The 19,784-nt window shown below is 41.4% G+C and overlaps 1 protein-coding gene across 1 annotated transcript in view; it reads right to left on the reverse strand.

Moving 5' to 3' along the window:
• Positions 1 to 308: 308 nt before the first annotated feature.
• Positions 309 to 19,784, reverse strand: part of LOC100136794 (GTP cyclohydrolase 1-like) — a 43,032-nt gene continuing 23,556 nt past the window's right edge. Inside the window, exons 3-6 of the mRNA XM_021584318.2 lie at positions 17,875 to 17,930; positions 2,308 to 2,339; positions 1,850 to 1,934; positions 309 to 1,378 (exon numbers count right to left, since the gene is read on the reverse strand). Of these exons, the coding sequence (XP_021439993.1) occupies positions 1,252 to 1,378; positions 1,850 to 1,934; positions 2,308 to 2,339; positions 17,875 to 17,930 (300 nt within the window). The 3' untranslated portion in view covers positions 309 to 1,251. The remainder of the gene's footprint in view (positions 1,379 to 1,849; positions 1,935 to 2,307; positions 2,340 to 17,874; positions 17,931 to 19,784) is intronic.

The raw sequence follows: 19,784 nt of genomic DNA on the forward strand, positions 1-19,784 counted from the left end.
TTGTTCCATCATCTTTGAAATGCAATAAAAAGGCCAATATTTTATCTAGGCGCAATTTAGATTTTGGCCAATACATGGCAGCAGTGTATGTGCAAAGTTTTAGACTGATTCAGTGAACCACTGCATTTCTGTTCAAAATGTTGTGTCAAATCTGCTCAAATGTGCCTAATTGGTTTATTAATACATCTTCAAGTTCATAACTGTGCAATCTCCTCAAACAATAGCATGGTATTCTTTCACTGTAATAGCTACTGTAAATTGGACAGTGCGGTTAGAAGCTTTCTGCCCATATCAGATATGTCTATGTCCTGGGAAATGTTCTTGTTACTTACAACCTCATGCGAATCACATCAGCCTACGTCAGTTCAACCGTTCCGATCCTGTATAGGATTTATTCAGTTAACCCTCAGAAAGCCATCATTGTTAGTTCCCTGAAGTTGCAGGGTGCAGTATACTGTATTTAAAGCAGTGGCTACCAAATTTGAAAGCGAGCATTTGGCTTGAGCAGGAATATGATGCCATGTGAAAAGGGCACTTGGCACTTTTGAATAGGTTTGGCTCAAGGCAAGTTCATGTAGTGTTGTCTCTCTTGTCGTGATGTGTGTTTTGTCTTATGTTTATATATATATATATATATTCATTTTAATCCAAGCCCCCGTCTCCGCAGGAGGTCTTTTGCCTTTTGGTAGGCCGTCATTGTAAATATGAATTTGTTCTTAACTGACTTGCCAAGTTAAATAAAGGTTCAATAAAATAAATAAAAAAGTAAAACTGACATATGGTCCTACTGGGCCTAGCTTACTTTGGATAAAGATATTGATTTTAATGTTAGGATGTTTCTACGTAGGTGTAAGTATCTTTACCGTACTTGGAGGTTCAATCTAATGAAAAGTTACAACAAAAAATGTTTTAACAGGATCATAGTCCTTTAAATTAAGTAACCATAAGAAACACTAATCATTGATCCAAACTATTCATGTTTAGGTTAAGCCAGCTGACAGACACCGTTTAGTAAGACTGTCATGTACACACACAAGACAGCTGTGTCATGCGACCATGTGATGTGTGTGATTATTTGGAAGGGGGTGGAGGGATAGACACACACACACACACACACCTCACATACACTGCAAGCCCGGACTCTAGGCTTCGTACCAAAACTGCTGTGTGGACTGCTCTAGCTCCAGGCAGGCGACAGGGAGAAGGGTCTGCGCTGGGCTGGGCAGCAGGTTTGTGGGCCAGCCGTCCCTCTCAGTTCCTGATTAGGGTGAGGAACTCGTCCCGTGTCTTCGGGTCCTCCCTGAACACCCCCAGCATGGTGCTGGTCACAGTCTTGCTGTTCATCTTCTGCACCCCCCTCATCACCATGCACATGTGACTGCATGCAGGAAGAAGGGAGGAAGAAAGGCATCATTATCCATGTCTTATAGTTATTAGATTTGGGTGTATGGGAAATGTTTGGTTAATGACACATTGAAGATTGTCCAGATGTGGCCTCTCCCTTTATCTTTGGTTTCATTTGTGCGTGTTTGTGTTTTGACTGCCATGATTGCATCATTTTATAAAGTCAATAAGGTACTTTTACCTAATGGGGTACACCTAAATGGACAGAAATATTGTCCAGAAATGAACATATTGAACAGAAAGAGCACACCTTGTGAGCAAAAGCATATTGTTTTCCTAAGGATTTGTGAGATTATGTATTAATATTAATTTGTGTGTATACACATCCAGCCTACATTCCAGAAGAAAATTGACAAACGATTAGCAACTAAAATTCCATAGTGTATCTTTCATCTGTTCGTATCAGTGGTGAGTGTAAAAACCAAAAAGGGAGAAAGAGACATACGTTGCCTCGATGACGACGCCCACCCCAGCAGGCTGCAGAGCTTCAGTGATTGCCACAGCGATTTGTTTGGTCAACCGCTCTTGAACTGAAAGAGAACAGACGGATAAACAAGGTCCAAGTCAGAGAACGTCAAAGAGCAAAGTCAAACCTCTGACATCATCGCCTATGACATGGTGGGTTCATGGCAGGTTATTGGTAAGGTTTGTTCTAGGTTCCAACAACAACACTGTTACCAGTCAACCAACTGACCATCTCCAAAAAGTAATAGAATTTTAATGGAATTACTCAAATGTTGTTACTGTAGTAATTACAGTGTAAGTGTACAGGTATAAGAACAACTTAATGTAAAATGTTACATAAAAACAACAATAAAAATACACAAAAGCTCTAGGTGCAGCTCATTTTATTGTCCGTCAACTATCAAGTGTATAAATTGATTTTAAAAAGTATGGAAGTACCTTGCAGTCGACGGCTGTAGATTTCAACAATCCTGGGGAGAGATGAGGGGAAAAGGCAGGATGAAATACTTCCATTACATGGGAAAACCCAAGTGGCAGGATTTACAATGAGAGGCACAGAGAGGCTTACATAGACAAAGAGGGATTACACATTCTTCAGGGACAGAGTGGAGACTTGAGAGAGACATGGGAGCGCTTCACAACAGAGGTCGCATTTTACAGTGTCAGTCAAATAGGTTGTTTTGTACTGGTTCGGACAGGTTGAAGTTCCTAAGAGATTACGCTTTTACAAGTGGGTTGGTAATGCGGTTGTAATTTGTGTGTTTAAAGAGTAGACATCCAATTCATCACAGCAATGATTATGCAGAATTTGTGCATACACAATGACTGTGAAATTGGATGATCTATCTATAATAGGAGTTTATCTGCTACAGTGTTTCTTTAGAACCCATATTCTTCAGATCCAATAATAACTTTGATTTTTTTATGTATATGGTTGTAAAAACTGCTTTTGACATTTTATTGAAAATATTCTGCAATTAGTCTTGATTTAAATAAGCCCCAGTTCAACATTCACCACAGGCCTGTCGGTAAACTTTCCAAATGTCGACAAAACAAAATACATTAGACATGGTGGGATCTTTTTGTGTCTGTAAAATGATATTTATGAGCCAATATTGATAAAATAACCATTATATTGACGTAAACTTGGAGTCATGAGATGTCATGAGATGCATGAGATGTATGTATGTGTGGTCCTCATACTATGACTCAGGAAAATATGCAGTTTTAGGCTACAGATGAAATAATTCACTGGGGGTTGAAAGTGCACAGTGATGAGCGTGATGCTCATTTCCAATAACTATCAAGGGTCTTATTCTGATGACATGATTGATGCTTGGCTGCCGTTTGACAAATAAAAATAATCTTGCTCTTTTGTCCATAATTATCTCATCATGTAGGCTACACCCCACTGTATCTGTGATGAAGCTGTTGGCTGGAGCACATGTGCCAAAACCTGAGCAGGCACAATTGCTATACAGTACAACTTTTTTTGCGACAAAAAGTACAGAATATATTTTAAAAAAATATTCAGTACATGGCTATTTAACAGCAAAAGTTGTTATAATTTTTTACCATTTTACATTTTAGTCATTTAGCAGACACTCTTATCCAGATTGACTTACAGTCATGAGTGCAGACACTATTCTTACTTTTTCCCTTTTTCTTTTTATGTGCGCCACATCATCACCCACAGCCTTTTATCTGCAAGTCAATTTGATGAAAACATCTCTGGTGGGAAAATGCGCATATTGTTTTTATGTAGATTTTTAAATATTTGCATGAAAATCTTAAGCCAATTGGATCGAAACTTAGCTACTAATACTGATAACCAGCTGCACGTTCCAACCACCAGTGAGTCAATGTGAGTAGGAGAGCGGCGGGTCATTCTAGACTCGCTTTAGTCTGACATCCCTTCCACTTTGAACCAATGCTCTTTTCCAAACATGACTTCTCCTATCGCTGTAGCTCTGCGCAGCAAAATGCCACAGAACAAGAGGATTACGAAGACTTTCAAATGGGCAGATGCATCGATATGAAGGTATAAAGGTGTTGCATCCATCTCAAAGAAGCTCATTGGGTTTTGGGGGGGATGCAAAGCCAAACTCTGAGTTCACTTCATAGAGGCCGATACCTCAAATGTACTCTACAAAAAAAAGTACTGCAGGTGTAGGACAGCCCAACCCCCAAAGTGACTCTTTACACTGTATGCAATAATCCCTAGTGTTGTCTTAGGAAGTCAGTCTTCTCTGCATAATCTCAGCAACCCCCTCTTGTCTCACCTCTAAGAAGCAGAGGTTCTGCTATCTTTATACCCTGTAGGTCTGACATCTGATTGGAAATTAAGTCAACAGTAATGCTACTGGTCAACAACTCCAATTTTGAATCCAAACATCACAGACGTCAGTTATCACTTTTGCCTTATGGCAAGGTGCTCCATCAAACTGGAAAATGCATTGTACGTCACCAAACTGTTCCTGGATGGTTGGGAGATGTTGCTCTCGGAGGATGTGTTGGTACCATTCTTTATTCATGGCTGTGTTCTTAGGCAAAATTGTGAGTGAGCCCACTCCCTTGGCTGAGAAACAACCCCACACATGAATGGTCTCAAGATGCTTTAATGTTGGCATGACACAGGACTGTTGGTGGCGCTCACCTTGTCTTCTCCGGACAAGTTTTTTCCGGATGCCCCAAACAATCGGAAAGGGGATTCATCAGAGAAAAGGACTTTACCCCAGTCCTCAGCAGTCCAATCCCTGTACCTTCTGCAGAATATCAGTCTCTCCCTGATGTTTTTCCTGGAGAGAAGTGGCTTCTTTGCTGCCCTTCTTGACACCAGGCCATCTTCCAAAAGTCTTTGCCTCACTGTGCGTGCAGATGCACTCACACCTGCCTGCTGCCATTCCTGAGCAAGCTCTGTACTGGTGGTGCCCCGATCCCACAGATGACAACAGAGAGTGGCAGTGGTGTGAAGATGGGGGGTAATGCAAATAGTCTGGGTAGCCATTTGACTAGATGTTCAGGAGTCTTATGGCGAAGCTGTTAGAAGCCTCTTGGACCTAGAATTGGTGCTCCGGTACCGCTTGCCGTGAGAGTGAATGCTAACTTCTTCCTTGAACCACAGACTAAGATACCACATTCTTTGAGACCGTTTGAAGCAGAGTTTAGTAACAAAGTGTTACAAAGATCTGAATAGTTTCATAATTGTATTTAATGATGATATTATCACACAATAATGTGAGTGTCTGGAGTCTTTGACCATTTTTAGGGCCTTCCTCTGACACCACCTGGTATAGAGGTCCTGGATGGCAAGAAGCTTCGCCCCACTGATGTATTGGGCCATTCGCACTACCGTCTGTAGTGCCTTGTGGTCGGAGGCCAATCAGTTGCCATACTAGGCAGTGATGCAACCAGTCAGGATGCTCTCGATGGTGCAGCTGTAGAACCTTTTGAGGATCTGAGGACCCATGCCAAATCTTTTCAGTCTCCTGAGGGGGAATAGGTTTTGTCGTGCACACTTCACAACTGTCATGTTGTGCTTGGACCATGTTAGTTTGTTGGTGATGTGGACACCAAGGAACTTGAATCTCTCAACCTGCTCCACTGCAGCCTCGATGAGAATGGGGGTGTGCTCGGTCCCCTTTTTCCTGTAGTCCACAATCATCTCCTTTGTCTTGATCACGTTGAGGGAGAGGCTGTTGTCCTGGCACCACACGGCCAGGTCTCTGACCACCTCCCTATAGGCTGTCTCGTTGTTGTCGGTGATCAGGCCTACCACTGTTCTGTCATCAGCAAATTTAATGATGGTGTTGGAGTCGTGCCTGGCTGTGCAGTCATGAGTGAACAGAGAGTACAGGAAGGGGCTGAGCACGCACCCCTGAGGGGCCCCTGTGTTGAGGATCAGCGTGGCCAATGTATTGTTACCTACCCTTACCACCTGATGGCGGCCAGTAAGGAAGTCCAGGATCCAGTTGCAGAGGGAGGTGTTTAGTCACAGGGTCCTGAGCTTATGATGAGCTTTGAGGGCACTATGGTATTGACCGTATGAATAGCATTCTCACATAGGTGTTCCTTTTGTCCAGGTGGGAAAGGCCAGTGTGGAGTGCAATAGAGACTGCATCATCTGTGGATCTGTTGGGGCGGTATGCAAATTGGAGTGGGTCTAGGGTTTCTGGGATGATGGTGTTGGTGTGAGCCATGACCAGCCTTTCAAAGCACTTTATGGCTACAGACATGAGTTCTACGGGTCAGTAGTCATTTATGCAGTTTACCTTAGTGTTTTGGGGCACAGGCTCTATGGTGTTCTGCTTAAAACATGTTGGTATTAAAGACCCAGACAGTGGGAGTTGAAAATGTCAGTGAAGACACTTGCTAGTTGGTCAGCGCATGCTCGCAGTACACGTCCTGGTAATCCGTCTGGCCCTGCGGCCGGCCTTGTGAATGTTGACCTGTCTAAAGGTCTTACTCATATCGGCTGCAGAGAGCGTGATCACACAGTCTTCCAGTACAGCTGGTGCTTTCATGCATGTTTCAGTGTTATTTGCCTCAAAACGAGCATAGAAGTAGTTAAGCTCGTCGGTAGGCTCGTGTCACTGGGTAGCTCACGGCTGTGCTTCTCTTTGTAGTCAGTAATGGTTTGCAGAACCTGCCACATCCGACGAGCGTCAGAGCCGGTGTAGTACGACTCGATCTCAGTCCTGTATTGATGCTTTGCCTGTTTGATGGTTCGTCGGAGGGCATAGTTGGATTTCTTATAAACTTCCGGGTTAGAATCGCACTCCTTGAAAGCACCAGCTCTTGCCTTTAACTCAGTGTGGATGCTGCCTGTAATCCATGACTTCTGGTTGGTGTATGTACGTATGGTCACTGTGGGGATGACGTCATTGATGCAATTATTGAAGAAGCCCATGACAGATGTGGTGTACTCCTCAATGCTATTAGAGGAATCCCGGAACATATTCCAGTCTGTGCTAGCAAAACAGTCCTGTAGCTTAGCATCTGCTTCATCTGATCACTTTTTTATTGATCTAATCACTGGTGCTTTCTGCTTTAATTTTTTCTTGTAAGCAGGAATCAGGATGATGTAATTATGGTCAGATTTGCCAAATGGAGGGAGAGGGAGAGCTTTGTATGCATCTCTGTGTGTGGACTCTAGGTGGTCCAGGTTTGGTAAAACTGATTTAAGTTTCCCTGCATTCCGTTTCTACTAGGAGCGCCGCCTCTGGGTGAGCGTTTTCTTGTTCGCTTATGGCGGAATACAGCTCATTCAATGCTATCTTAGTGCCAGCCTCTTCCTGTGGTGGTATGTAAATGGCTAGAATTTTTTTTTGTTTAACTCTTTCGGTAGGTAGTGTGGCCTGCAGTTTATCATGAGAAACTCTACCTCAGGTGAGCAATTGCTTGAGACTTCCTTAGATATTGTGCACCAGCTGTTGTTTACAAAAAGACAGACTGCCAACCCTTGTCTTACCAGACACCGCTGTTCTATCCTGCCGGTACATCGTATAACCAGCCACCTGTATGTTGTTCAGCCACGACTCCGTGAAGCATAAGATGTTACAGTTTTTAATGTCCCGTTGGTAGTTTAATCTTCCCAATAACTCGTCCATTTTATTGTACAAAGATTGCATGTTTGCTAGCAGAATTGAGGGGAGTGGGGGTTTATTCGATCGCCTCCGACTTGTCAGAAGGCAGCCCGCTCTCCGGCCTCTCTTTTTCCTCTTCACGCAGATCACTGGGGGTCGGGGCCTGTTCCCGAGGGAGCCGTATATCCTTCGCCTCAAGCTCGACAGAGTCGTGAAAGAAGAAAAAGGATTCTGCCTGTCCGTGATGAGTAATCGCAGTCCTGATGTCTAGAAGTTATTTTCAGTCATAAGAGACGGTAGCGGCAACATTATGTACAAAAAGAGTAACAAAAAGTTACAAACAACGCAGATAAACGAGAAGGAGAGCTTCTGTTGTCTTTACATCCTGTAGGTCTGATAACTGATTAGAAGTTAACTCAACAGTAATGCTATTGGTCAACTAGTCAGATGTTATAAAGGGTTCTCAGATTCCTTGTCTCTTTCTCTTTTTCGTTCCTGACATGTACTGGTAAAATACTCTTTCTTTCTCTCTCCGATAAACATTTTAATAGGCTCATTGCATAGTCTAATCATGGGTCGCATGTGAGGTATATACAGTACCTTCAGAAAGTATTCACACCTCGAGTTATTCCACATTTTGTGTGTTTAAAATTGATTTAGGTGTCATTTTTTGCCAGCAATCAACACAAAACACTAATGTCAAAGTGGAAGAAAAATTCCAACATTTGTAAATAAATAAATAAATGTAATATATCTTGATTAGATAAGTATTCAACCCCCTGAGTCAATACATGTTAGAACCATCTTTGGCAGCGATTACAGCCGTGAGTCTTTTTATGGTAAGTCTCTAAAAACTTTGCACACCTGGATTGTACAACATTTGCCCATTATTCTTTTTTAAATTCCTCAAGCTCTGTGAAATTGGTTGTTGATCATTGCTAGACAACCATTTTCAGGTCTTCACATATATTTTCAAGCAGATTTTTGTGTTTTAGGTTATTGTCCTGCTGAAAGGTGAATTCATTAATCTTCCAGTGTCTAGTGGAAAGCTGACTGAACCAGTTTTTCCTTTAGGATTTTGCCAGTGCTTAGCTCCATTCCGTTTATTTTTTATCCTGAACTACCCAGTCCTTAAGGTTTTCAAGCATACCCATAACATGATGCCACCACCACTATGCTTGAAAATGTGAAGAGTGGTACTCAGTAATGTGTTGTATTGGATCTGCCCAAACATACACTTTGTATTCAGTACAAAAAGTTAATATGCTTTGCCACATTTGTTGCAGTATTACTTCTCTGCCTTGTTGCAAAAAGGATGCATGTTTTGGAATATTTTTTTTTCTGTACAGGTTTCCTTCTTTTCACTCTGTCAATTAGGCTGATATTATGGAGTAACTACAATATTGTTGATCCAACCTCAGAGTTTAATGGCTGTGATAGGAGAAAACGAACTGTTTTAAAGTCACCATTGGCCTTATGGTGAAATCGCTAAGCGGTTTCCTCGCTCTCTGGCAACTGAGTTAGGAAGGACGCCTTTATCTTTGTAGTGACTGGTACCTTTACAGGCAGAGTTTACTGTATTTGGCTTGTAATATATATAATATATATATATATATATATATATATATATATATATATATATATATATATATATATGTTTTTTAGAGCCTAATTAATTCAGTCCCATTTTTACCACATTCTTACCGGGATAAGCCTTTTGTATCTCCTGTGCACATGCCAGCAAGTGCAGGAGTGGGAGCAGACATCGGGCAATGTGGGAAGGCTTCTATTTTAATAGATCCATTGAATCACAAATAAACCCATTATTCATTGGTTTTAGGCAGGTCCTCAGAAACATTATAAGACTAATAAAATCTATTTTCAAAAGAATAGACTGGCATATTGTGAGTTGAATTATGTTATTGGCCTGTACAGCCTATATGCTACATGGCAGCGTCATGCACATGAAATCAATAGTTATTATGTTCATTAAACAGACAAGACACACTTAGGCTACCCTGACCACAGTCGACACACATATATTTTATAGTATTCTAAGACTATAATGAAACATAGAATAAAATACTAATTATATTTTTTCCAAACAACTTGCGTCACGGCAACGTGTGGAACCGCTGTCATATAAAAAAAAGTTATATTTTGAAACAGAGCCCAAGGCAAGCCCATACTTTTTCGATCCTACTCTGCTTTGTTAGGGAGCAGGCATAGCCTACAGGGTCTTACATTGAGAGTATCAATACAATTCAAGGGGCTTTATTGGCATGGGAAACATATGTTAACATTTCCAAAGCAAGTGGAGTAGATAATAAACCAAACTGAAATAAACAAAAATTAACATTACACTCCAGGCACGGCGCCAGGATTTTCTCTCTCCGGGTGATACGGTATGGCTTGACCAATACGTGGGGGTGCTAAGAAAATAGTAAATAGTCATGAAAATGTACAAGTGCATTTATTCCATATGCATAATCAGACAACTGTGCATCGGTAATAATGTTTAGGGTGAAATGGCTATCGGCTGAAATGGCTACATCAGAATTGAAATGAATAATATCCAAAGTGCAGCCACAACGAGAAGTGCAATGCATTTAGCCTATGCCTGTTAACTGTGCACACACACTTGTAAAACGAACTGGCTACCATGCCCAATCTTAGTGATTATATTTCTACTGCAAACAAAAATAACTCGTAGGCCGACGATATACATGCATCCTGCTGTGCATTGGTTATAATGTTACGGATTAAATGTCTAATGTCAGAAATGAAAGGAATAAGATCCACAGTGCAGCCACAACGAGAAATGTATTTACCCAATGCCTGTCAACTGTGTACACATGGTGTAAAACGAGCTGGCTATCACAATCTTAGCGATCATATTTATATTGCAAAAATACTTGTAGGCCGACAATATGCATGCGTCTTCTTGTTCCATTTAGATCCAGATCAGCGAGATTGAATAATGTTCCCACGACCGGACAGGCACACTCTGTCAATAAATAAAATACCTTTCAGTTACTCACCAAGTGTTGTTTTAAAGAAGGACGATGTTGTTGTGGTTCAGTGCACATGAGTCTATAATCTTCTGGACATCCAGGGCCTTGGTTCTTTCTTTCTTATATGGACAGGCAGGCAAGGTTGTAAAGTTGAGGGTTTGCCCAGTGTTTCATTCTGTATATCATGCATGATGTGTGTATTTAGCATTTCTAGGATTATCTGCGATTTTCTGTGCAACTGTTTTGTCGAATTTGCCTATGACCTGTAAAAGTTCATGGAAGTTTCCCTTGTTGACAGCCATGTCGCTTTCTACTGTATGTCTCCTCTCTGTGAAACACAGGCAGTTAGGAAAGTTGATACTAACTTTAACTGAAATTTGCATCCTGTAGTACAAACTCAAAAAGGTTCTGGGACACTGTAAAGTCCATGGAGAATAAGAGCACCTCCTCCCCGCTGCCCAATGCACTGAGGCTAGGAAACACTGTCACTACCGATAAATCCACAATAATTGAGAATTTCAACAAGCATTTTTCTACGGCTGGCCATGCTTTCCACCTGGCTACCCCAACCCCAGTCAACTGCACAGCGCTCCCCACAAGACCCTCTCTTTCTAAAATTATCTGCCAAAGTTGTTGCAACCCCTATTACTAGCTTGTTCAACCTCTCTTTCGTATTGTCTGATTGGAAAGCTGCCGCGGTCATCCCCCTCTTCAAAGGTGGAGACACTCTAGACCCAAACTGCTACAGACCTATATCTATTCTACCCTGCCTTTCTAAGGTCTTTGAAAGCCAAGTTAAACAGATTACCGACCATTTCGAATCTCACCGTACCTTCTCCGCTATGCAATCTGGTTTCCGAGCTGGTAATGGGTGCACCTCAGCCACGCTCAAGGTGCTAAACGATACCATAACCGTCATCGATAAGAGACATTACTGTGCAGCCATATTCATCAACCTGGCTAAGGCTTTCGACTCTGTCAATCACAACATTCTTATTGTCAGACTCAACAGCCTAGGTTTCTCAAATGATTGCTTCGCTTGGTTCACCAACTACTTCTCAGACAGAGTTCAGTGTGTCAAATCGGAGGGCCTGTTGTCTAGACCTCTGGCAGTCTCTATGGGGGTGCCACAGGGTTCAATTCTCGGGAAGACTCTCTTCTCTGTATACATCAATGATGTCGCTCTCGCTGCTGGTGATTCTCTGATCCACCTCTACGTAGACGACTCCATTCTGTATAACTCTGGCCCTTCTTTAGACACTGTGTTAACTAACCCCCAGATGAGCTTCAAATGCAATACAACTCTCCTTCCGTGGTCTCCAACTGCTCTTAAATGCAAGTAAAACTAAATGCATGCTCTTCAACCATTCACTGCCCGCACCTGCCTGCCCGTCCAGAATCACTACCCTGGACGGTTCTGACTTAGAATATGTGGACAACTAGAATTACCTAGGTGTCTGGTTAGACTGTAAACACTCCTTCCAGGCTCACATTAAACATCTCAAATCCAAAATAATTAAATCTAGAATCGGCTTCCTATTTCGCATCAAAGCATCCTTCACTCATGCTGCCAAACATACCCTTGTAAAACTGACCATCCTACCGATCCTCGACTTCGGCGATGTCATTTACAAAATAGCCTCCAACACTCTACTCAACCAATTGGATGCAGTCTATCACAGTGCCATCCGTTTTGTCACCAAAGCCCCATATACTACCCACCACTGCGACCTGTATGCTCTCATTGGCTGGCACTCGCTTCATACTCGTTGCCAAACCCACTGGCTCCAGGTCATCTACAAGTCTCTGCTAGGTAAAGCCCCGCCTTATCTCAGCTCACTGGTCACCATAGCAGCACCCACCCGTAGCACACGCTCCAGCAGGTATATCTCATTGGTCACCCCCAAAGCCAGTTCCTCATTTAGCCGCCTCTCCTTCCAGTTCTCTGCTGCCAATGACTGGAACGAACTGCAAAAATCTCTGAAGCTGGAGACTCTTACCTCCCTCACTAGCTTTAAGCACCAGCTGTCAGAGCAGCTCACAGATCACTGCACCTTTACATAGCTAATCTATAAATAGACCATCTATCTACCTCATCCCCATACTGTATTTATTTATTTATCTATCTTGCTCCTTTGCACCCCAGTATCTCTACTTGCACATTCATCTTCTGCACACCCTACCATTCCAGTCGCCACCATGGCCTATTTATTGCCTTTACCTCTCTTATCCTACCTCATTTGCACATGGGGTATATTGGTTTTCTACTGTATTATTGATTGTATGCTTGTGTATTCCACGTGTAACTCTTTGTTGTTGTATGTGTCGAACTGCTTTCTCTCTGACTATTTTCGAATGTCCATCACTTAGAGCTTTGCATGTTGTTGAGCCAGACCCTTTCTGAATAGTCCACACATTCCACGCTGTCATTGCATATTTATGCTCCACACTAGCATTGTGTGTCTTGAATGAACTTGTTGCCTGCTTCCAGTTCTGGTAACCATCATGGGTAAATGCCGCCTTCTCTCCACCATGGTTTCCTGGATGTTGAAAGTGGCAGCAGGCAAAGCACAAAGCACGGTCCTTTGAAATACTGTAGAATATTCCACCCATTTGTAATCCTCATACCAGCTATGATTGAAGTAGCGATACTATCTAGAAGTTAGCTCACAATGTAGCCTAACATGCGCGAGCACACACACACCACCCACCCACACCAGACACCACACACACACACACCCACGAGCACAAAGCTAGAGATCGGATTGGGAACGGAATGGCTGGTTATTTACTTTTACATATTTTTTATGGCGGTTTTGGAGCAGTGGCTTCTTCCTTGCCGAGCGGCCTTTCAGGTTATGTCGATATAGGACTCGTTTTACTGTGGATATAGATACTTTTGTACCTGTTTCCTCCAGCATCTTCACAAGGTCCTTTGCTGTTGTTCTGGGATTGATTTGCACTTTTCGCACCAAGTACATTCATCTCTAGGAGACAGAACGCGTCTCCTTCCTGAGCGGGATGACAGCTGCGTGGTTCCACGGTGTTTATACTTGCGTACTATTGTTTGTACAGATGAACATGGTACCTTCAGGCATTTGGAAATTGCTCCCAAGGATGAACCAGACTTATGGAGGTCTACAATTTTTTTAAAGGTCTTGGCTGATTTCTTTTGATTTTCCCATGATGTCAAGCAAGGAGGCACTGAGTTTCAAGGTAGGCCTTGAAATACATCCACAGGTAGACCTCCAATTGATTCACATGATGTCAATTTGCCTATCAGAAGCTTCTAAAGCCATGTCATCATTTTCTGGAGTTTTAATACACTGAATTATAAGTGAATTATAAGTTAAATAAACTGTCTGTAAACAATTGTCTGTAAACAATTGTCATGTTTGTGCATGACACTTACTTGTGTCATGCACAAAGTAGATGTCCTAACCGACTTGCCAAAACTATAGTTTTGTTAACAAGACATTTGTGAAGCGGTTGAAAAACAAGTTTTAATGACTCCAACCTAAGTGTATCTAAACTTCCGACTTCCACTGTACACTTGATTTAGGCAACATTGTTGCATGGAAAATCTTTCTGATCAGTGATACATGAGCAAACAAATACGATGAGCTATACCACCTCCACTTATTTGCCCAGCCAGAGAATTAACCAAATATACAAACGGAGATTCAGTGAAACAAAATCACATTGATTGATTAATATGAGTCACCGGCTTTTGGTTGGAAGTAGACCTAGGCTACTCAGCGACTGAGAGTGAAGAGCAAAACAATACACTTGCTAAACTACATAACATGCTGGCAAAATGTTCTGATCAGTGATAATACATGAGCCAAGTAAAGAGGACCATTAGCAGTACTCACTTCAATTTAGCTAACATTTCTCCAGCCTAAATGTAGCCTAACCAATATCCAAATAGAGATTCAATGAAAACAAAAATCTGACATTGGTTGATTTATCAAGACGAGTCCCCACGCTTGTCTCAAAGCAGCGTGAAACGGTGCTGAAATAGACACGCGGGTAAGCTACTGCTTCAAATTAATCATGACAATTGGATGACTTTTGGAGTTTCAGTAAGCAACAATTTGATGGCTTCAATTGCATTAGCCTACTCTATTCCAATATTTTCGTCATTGAGTGATATTTATTAAATATTTATTTATGGGTCCACCCTGTTGTGGTTAAGAAAACAGTGCATGGGGTGGGCTATGCAAAGAGATCGGTGAAGTGACATGCCTCGCTGTCACGTGCTGACCTTAGTTCCTTTTTTTATGTCTCTATTTTAGTTTGATCATGACGTGAGTTGAGGTGGGCATTCTATGTGTTGTTCTATGTTTTTGTATTTCTGTGTTTGGCCTGTTATGGTTCCCAATCAGAGGCAACTGTTTATCGTTGTCTCTGATTGAGAACCATGCTTAGGCAGCCTGTTTTCCCACTATGATTTGTCGGTAGTTATTTTCTGTTTAGTGTTTTTGGTGCACCTTACAGAACTGTTTGTTTGTCGGTTTGTTGTTTTTGTTCAGTATTCATCTTTATTCAAATTATTATGAATACGTACCACGCTGCACTTTGGTCCTCTTCTCCTTCTCCCGACGACAATCATTACACTCGCTAAGTTTACAACTGGCAGGAGGATAGTAGTAACGGGCACTGCCTAGCAACTTTCAAGAGTGTAGTGTGTGCCAATGCCGCATTAGCATTACAGCTACATTTCATCACAGATTACTGCACCTGTACATAGCCCACCTATAATTTAGCCCAAACAACTACCCTACTGTATTTTTTTTATTTTGCTCCTTTGCACCCCATTATTTTTATTTCTACTTTGCACATTCTCCCATTGCAAATCTACCATTCCAGTGTTTTACTTGCTATATTGTATTTACTTTGCCACCATGGCCTTTTTGCCTTTACCTCCCTTATCTCACCTCATTTGCTCACATCGTATATAGACTTGTTTATACTGTATTGACTATATGTTTGTTTTACTCCATGTGTAACTCTGTGTCGTTGTATGTGTCGAACTGCTTTGCTTTATCTTGGCCAGGTCGCAATTGTAAATGAGAACTTGTTCTCAACTTGCCTACCTGTTTAAATAAAGGTGAAATAAATAAAAAAAATACGAAGCCGTTCGCAGAACTTTACCACAATCATGACTAGGGCGGTTGGCAGAAATAAAAATAGAGGCTTTGTCGCTGGCAAAAGTAGGCAAAAAGTTGGCGGGATGCTTTAGTTAGTAGAAAAATATCTTAGTTGTAAAGGTGTATGGGTGTATTGATACATCAGCCAAAGTGTAATTAATAGCTTCAGCATGCTTAATGGGATATTTGATGTCTGATTTATTATTTTTACCCATGTAATAGTAGCTACCCTTCTTTGTGAGGCATTGGAAAACCTCCCTGGTCTCTATGGTTGAATCTGTATTTGAAATTCACTGATCGACTGAGGGACCTTCCAGATAATTGCATGTGTGGGGTACAGAGATGAGGCAGTAATTAAAAAAGCACTTACTGCACACAGAGTGAGTCCAGGCAATGTATTATGTGACTTGCTAAGCACATGTTTACACCTTAACTTATTTAGGCTTGCCATAACAAAGGGGTTTAATAATTATTGACTCAAGACATTTCAGCTATTACATTTGAATTAATTTCTAAACATTCCATTTTGACATTATGGGGTATTGTGACACAGTGACAAAATCTAAATTTAACCAAGTAAAAATGCAGGCTGTAACACAACAAAATGTAGAAAAAGTCAATTGGTTTGAATACTTTCTGAAGGCAATATATAATATGCACATTATATACAAATATTACTCCACTTTACAGGTATTGTAAATCACATCACTTGGAGGCATCTTTGTGGTTTTGGATATATATTGTGTTATGTGGTGTGTGTGGTCTGTGTGTTTGTGTAAGCACTGGAGTATCAGCTTGTGTGCTACCAGAGTGTATAAGACCATGTGCTTAAAGTTTGCATGCGTAACTGTCTGTGTGCGTGCCTGGTGAGATGTCTGTGAGTGAGACTCCAGGCCAGGGAAGGGAAGTAAGAATAGGTGTTAGTGAAAGGGGCTCAGGTATTGGGGTCAGGTGGGATCAGAGTCCTCGCTTGTCACTTACACACTCCTAATCAGCTTACAGCTCCACCATGAGCAGCCTCTCCACTTAAACAGCCCTACCGTAAACACTAGCGCTATGCTAAAACTATGTTATCTGAATGCTACATTGTAGAAGCTAATGTACCGCTAACCCACTAAACCCAGGACCAGCTTACTCCGAGTTACAACATGAGTCAGGTTCTTAGTTCAGACTCATCATTGCTAAGTGTTCTAGTTCCTATTATTTAATAAGTGACCGTACTGTACTGTCTGAAGGACTCACGAAGAACAGATTACATATTCACACATGATGATACTGCACGAGTCTAGGTAATCCCAATCCCTCCAATATCACAATATTCAACCTTCCTGTTATTATTTTTTTGTCATATGAATTCGGAACCTTGATCGGTTCCCTGGTATATTGACAAGAATTTAAATAACTAACGATACCTACACACTGAAGAAGGATATTAAAGCCTCTACAGGATCGGTGTCCCAACCTCGGTACTGTTGAGCTAACGAAGGCTAATGTAATTAGCATGAGGTTGTAAAAAACAAAAAAATTCCCAGGACACAGACATTTCTGATATGGGCAGCAAGCTTAAATTCTTGTTAATCTAACTGCACTTTTCAATTTACAGTAGCTATTACAGTGAAAGAATACCATGCTATTGTTTGAGGAGAGTGCACAATTATGAACTTGAAAATGTATGAATAAACCATTTAGGCACATTTGGGCAGTATGGATACAACATTTTTAATAGATATGCAATAGTTCATTGGATCAGTCTAAAACTTTGCACATACACTGCTGCCATCTAGTGGCCAAAGTTTAAACTGTGCCTGGGCTAGAATAATTCATTATGGCCTTCTTCTTGCATTTCAAAAATTATGGTACAAAAAAAAAAAAAAAAAAAAAAAAAAAAATGTATTATCTTTTACCAATATTTTATATTCTCCTACATTCATTTCACATTTCCACAAACTTCAAAGTGTTTCCTTTCAAATGGTATCAATAATATGCATATCCTTGCTTCAGGTCCAGAGCTACAGGCAGTTAGATTTGGGTATGTCAATTTAGACGAAAATTGAAAAAAGGGAGCGGATCCTTATTAAGTCGAATCATTTGGTTATGCTATCCCTGAACCAGTCAACATTATTTAGAAAAACAAAAAATTAAGTATGTTTTTTGCGACATCTTTTTGTGTGCAGAGTGCTGACCCATTAAATGTTTTGTTATATCTTTGGCAACAATAGCAAACAAACTGTTAAACTGTCCATACTCTCTTACCTGGCCAGCTTGCTGAGGCCCAGCACCCTTTTATTGGGGAGATAGCCTATGTGGACCTGGGGGAGAAAAGAGAGACCATGTCAGTCATTAGTGATGTCCAAGATCCTTACTATAGCATATCCACAACCACAGACAGTAAATCATGTTGCCCCAAATTCTGCAATTCCCCAGACAGACCTAACTGGTATGTCTATGTACAGTATACACTCCGTGTACAAAACATTAAGAACACCTTCCTAATATTGACCCATTTTGTCAATTTTGACCCATTTTGACTCAATTTGTCGGGGCGTGAACTCTTCAAAGTGCCGAAAGCATTCCACAGGGATGCTGGCCCATGTTGACTCCAATGCTTCCCACAGTTGTGTCAAGTTGGCTGGATGTCCTTCGGGTGGTGGACCATTCTTGATACACACAGGAAACTGTTGAGTGTGAAAAACGCAGCAGCGTTGCAGTTCTTGACTCAAACCGGTGCGCCTGGCACCTACTACCATACCCCGTTTAAAGGCACATCAATCTTTTGTCTTGCCCATTCACCCTCTGAATGGCACACACACACACAATTCATGTCTTAATTGTCTCAAGGCTTCTTAAACCTGTCTCCCTTCATGTACACTGATTGAAGTGGATTTAACAAGGGAAATCAATAGGGGATTATAGCTTTCACCTGAATTCACCTGGTCAGTCTGTCATAGAAAGATCAGGTGTTCTTAATGTTTTGTACACTCAATGAATCTCAGTGGTTGACTGTGTTAGCTCGCTAAGCTAAAACCTAGGCAACACCTAGGCACGAGAACAGCTGGCTTCCGTTCTCCTCTTGGTACATTGACCGTGCTTCTACACCTGTATTGCTTGCTGTTTGAGGTTTTAGGCTGGGTTTCTGTACAGCACTTTGAGATATCAGCTGATGTACAAAGGGCTATTTTGATTTGACTTCAATACAAAACCTAGGAGGCTCTTGGTTCTCACCCTCTTTCATAGACTTACACAGTAATTATGACAACTTCCAGAGGACGTCCTCCAACCTATTATAGCTCTTGCAGCATGAACTGACGTCGTCCACCCAATGAAAGGATCAGAGAATTAATCTAGTACTGAAAGCATAAGCTACAGCTAGCTAGCGCTGCAGTGCATAACATGTGGTGAGTAGTTCACTCAAAGAGAGAGAGAAAGACAATAGTTGAACAGTTTTCAACAAATTAAGTGCTTCAAAAATGAAGGAGAAGCAAGAGAGAGAGAGAGAGAGAAAGATTTAAAAAATGACAAACTTTCAGTTTCACTTACTTAGCTAGCCAATGCAGCTGGCTAGTTTAGTTACTCAAACACCCAAACATTCAAACAGAGGGATGCTATGTTAGCTAGCTGGCTATGACTATCCAACACAACACTGGAACTCTTCCAAGTCAAGGTAAGCTTTTGGTTTAACTAATTTATTGCCACCGGGGCCCGTCGGTCTATCTGCTTACTGACTATACACTAACGTTACTGCATGATTGTAGCAGGTTTACCAACACATTAGTTCTATTAGCTATGTTGACTAGAACGTTACTTTAGCTAATATGGGGACAACGATGTAGGCTGTGTGTAGCGGTTATGACATGGTTTGGGCTTGGAAAGGTTTTTTCACCTGGTCACATACAGCTGATGTGTTGTTCATTCAAGTCCACAAACCAAGGGAAAAGGTGAGAGGAGAGTGAATAGAGGCTAGAATGAAAACAACCACTGATTCTGTTTAATTGTTTTTCTTAAAACGGAAGCAAACAAAACATGGATAGAAATACTTGAATTTGTTGGACTAATGATTACACCCTAGATAAGCTAGGTGCAGACAAGTGTGCAAGGCGGTATTGACATGTGTCACGGTCTGTCCATGTGTCATTGTCTGTCATCTCAAATTCTTCTCCCAACCT

The sequence above is a fragment of the Oncorhynchus mykiss genome, chromosome 25 (genome assembly GCF_013265735.2).
Source record: "Oncorhynchus mykiss isolate Arlee chromosome 25, USDA_OmykA_1.1, whole genome shotgun sequence".
Taxonomy (NCBI): domain Eukaryota; kingdom Metazoa; phylum Chordata; class Actinopteri; order Salmoniformes; family Salmonidae; genus Oncorhynchus; species Oncorhynchus mykiss.